This window comes from Populus euphratica, unplaced genomic scaffold, assembly GCF_000495115.2.
Source record: "Populus euphratica unplaced genomic scaffold, PopEup_1.0 scaffold23.1, whole genome shotgun sequence".
Taxonomy (NCBI): domain Eukaryota; kingdom Viridiplantae; phylum Streptophyta; class Magnoliopsida; order Malpighiales; family Salicaceae; genus Populus; species Populus euphratica.
In genome coordinates, this window is record NW_011499892.1 from 768980 (window position 1) to 772137 (window position 3158).

Sequence of the window (3158 nt, forward strand, 5' to 3'; positions counted from 1 at the left end):
ACCAAGAAATTGGCAAGGTACTAAGCTAGCTTAACAAATATTGCTGCACTTAACCCTAGGAGATCGCGTGGGCAAGTGTAGAGCAAGTTGAACTGGGGATGAGGGGACCCTTAATTCACCAAGAAGATCCTACATCTATGTAAGCAAATATACCTTATTATCCCATTAGGGGGCTCCCAAAGCACAAAACTTTGCTTTAACCCATGCATGTAAACGAGTTTATACTTTAGAAGACATAAAACTAGAAGAAATAAAGAAGGCTCAAATTGGCACAACTGCCTTGTTTCTCTTGGACACAAGCCTAGATTGAGTCAAAAAGGGCCTCAAAATTACCATGAGAGACCAGCACATGGACTGCTAAAAAGCAACAAAGAAGGTTTTTTTGAGGAGATACACTGCTTCTAAAGCTAAACCCTATGCATAAAAATCTCCCAAACGCAAGAATTTGAAGAAGCAAGCACTTCTTCACACAAAAATTCCCCTGTATCTTGTAACCAAAGGCAATTGCCCCTATACCAAAAACCTACATGCCTATACAAAGCCCAAAAATCCACATTGGAGGAACAGCCCAAACCAATAGAAAAATCCCCTAGAACCCACCACCAAAAAGGGAAATATACCCCCATCTCTAAAAAGGATAACCAAATAGGCCTGAAAAAATAGATTTGAAAGAAAATTTACAAAAAAGACAAGGAGAAAAGGAACACATTAAACTCAAAACAAACCATCAATGCATGCAGTCTGTTAATCTTTGTTTCTTCCTGTAACTACTCTTTTTTAATGAGATGACCAAATGGAGGAATCGGTACTAACTTACGTACATGCTGGAATAAATCAAACCTAATTTTACTGACCAAAGGCGTAGACAGTAATGCGCAAAAACAGAAGGAGCAGTTTTCTTGGGTGCTAGTAATGTGAGTAGGTGACTGATTCTAATAGGCTCCTGTCTTCACGTCCCAAAACTAAAAGCTTAATTGGCTGGCCCTGAACCTGGAGTGTTTTTGGGGTCAGTTAAAAGAAACTTAAAAAGGCTCGAGAGAGGGCGGAGGGATCTTGAGTCTTAACTCTCTAAAACATCTCGCACTTTATTCTCTCTTCAAGTTCGGTGCTTTGCCTGTCTACCCAGAAGGAACGAGGCTTTTTTTGTTGCATTGGAGAGAAATACACACGCACTCTCTCTCTCCCTACTCTCTACATTGTCTTGTTCTACTATCAGAATCTCATAGTCTTACTTCCACGCATCACTTCTCTCTTTCCCTGTTTCTTTGTTGGTGTCTGTTTTAATTGCTTCTCTTTCCTTTCCTTAATTTTTTTTGTCTGGGACCTGACATAGAAGAGGAAGTGTACGAAAAAACAAACGCTCAAGCTGGTAAACTGGGTTATTATTCACTCTCTGTCTATAAAATGCAGAGGAGCTGCGACTTTCTTTGTTGACTCTCTCGTTTTCTCTTCCTTAACCAGAGAAACAGAGCACTACCCTCTCTTCTTTCCCTTCTTCTCCTTTTCCTTACCACTGAACTTCTCCCTTTATGTGAAAAACAAGAGCATCAACTTGTTCTTGGATTGTTCGAGGAAAATGAAATCTTGTTTCAGGATTCTTTGAAATTCCTGAGATTTCGTTTCTTTCAACATTCATATTCTATTCTAAGCAAACCCAGAACATCAAGCCATAGTTTAACAAAGAGGGACTTATATCTTGCCAGTATTGCAATATAATCTGAAGAGCTATATGAATTTGTGAAACAATGAGAGATGAGAACTCGAAGAAGAGCAAGGTTTGTGAAAATGCCAATAAAAAGATCTTTGGATTTTACGATGCATTTCTGCTCTCTCTAATTGCCAACTATATGTGTGTGTTTGTTGTTGGTGAAGCTTTCATGGCCTAAGACACTGGTCAAGAAGTGGTTTAATATCAAGAGCAAAGCTGAGGAATTTCAAGCAGATGATGTCCTTTACGGAGGTGATTATTGGTCTTCTATCCTCCTATTGGATTGGATTTGGGGAATCTTGGCCATTTATATCCAAGAAACCAGTCCACTGAGTTGGATTTGGATTTGGATTCTTCTAGACTCTGAGTACTTTGCATTATTTCTACTTCTGCATCACTATTTGTTTTTTTACAACAAAAATGTTTTTGGGTTAATGGGGTCCTGCTTCTTCCATCTGCAGTTCAAGATCTGCCAATCTGTTCCTTTCCTCTCCTGAATTTCATTTCATTTTTGTTTTTGTTTTTCTTCATAACAAGGAATATAGTATTTGTTTTTTGTGCTGTTTGAATATGTTTGATTGATGCATTTGGCAGTGGAAAGAGCACAGCTTTAACATCTTTATTGCATTTCTTTTTCAGGTGGCGGTGAAGAGTGGAGGCACAACTTCTCAGAGAGAGAAGCATGCACCATCAAGAAAAGCAAAACAGGTTCAGTATCAGACACCTCCCAGTATTGGTCTGGACCACAGCCCTCTTTTAACTTCCAAAGTATTGATAAAAGGCACAGTGATAATTATTAGGATGCTGTTCCTTTTCACATATCTTACCCCTTTGATTTTCAAAAATTCCTATAAAACCCTCCTTACTTTGATCCGCAGAGATATCATACAGGGGGCACTCTGGTGGAGTGCAGCGAGGCAAAATTGACCTTGATGCTGCACAAGTTACAGATGTGAACAATTATAGGTAAGGCCAATTCTTAATCATGGCGTTGCCTTTATTTGATTCTTGCTAAGAGTTGTTTTTTATTGTGTTTCAATTAATATGTGAGTGCAGGATATTTGTAGCAACTTGGAATGTAGCTGGAAAATCTCCTCCAAGTCATTTGAACCTTGAGGATTGGCTTCATACTTCACCTCCTGCTGATATTTATGTTCTTGGGTTTGTCAAATAACCAATTCTTTTTTGTCCCATTTGATTAAGGCAAGCAACTTTGCTGTGATACTAGCTGATCTATGTGATCTCGTTGGTTTCAGGTTTCAAGAAATTGTGCCCTTGAATGCTGGAAATGTTTTGGGCACAGAAGACAATGGACCGGCCAAGAAATGGCTAGCTCTTATTAGGAAGACTCTAAATAGCCTTCCTGGTACCAGTTGGGGTTACCATACTCCTTCACCAGTCTCTGATCCAATAGTAGAATTGGATGCAGACTTTGAGGGATCAACGAGGC

At 39.2% G+C, this 3158-nt stretch overlaps 1 protein-coding gene across 1 annotated transcript in view; it reads left to right on the forward strand.

Annotated features, from left to right (window-relative positions):
- The first annotated feature begins 875 nt into the window (after positions 1 to 875).
- The window catches only part of LOC105131484 (type I inositol 1,4,5-trisphosphate 5-phosphatase CVP2-like), a 5746-nt gene continuing 3463 nt past the window's right edge, over positions 876 to 3158 (forward strand). Inside the window, exons 1-6 of the mRNA XM_011034485.1 lie at positions 876 to 1775; positions 1873 to 1960; positions 2348 to 2416; positions 2587 to 2674; positions 2765 to 2869; positions 2965 to 3156. Coding sequence (XP_011032787.1) covers positions 1746 to 1775; positions 1873 to 1960; positions 2348 to 2416; positions 2587 to 2674; positions 2765 to 2869; positions 2965 to 3156 — 572 coding nt within the window. The 5' untranslated portion in view covers positions 876 to 1745. The remainder of the gene's footprint in view (positions 1776 to 1872; positions 1961 to 2347; positions 2417 to 2586; positions 2675 to 2764; positions 2870 to 2964; positions 3157 to 3158) is intronic.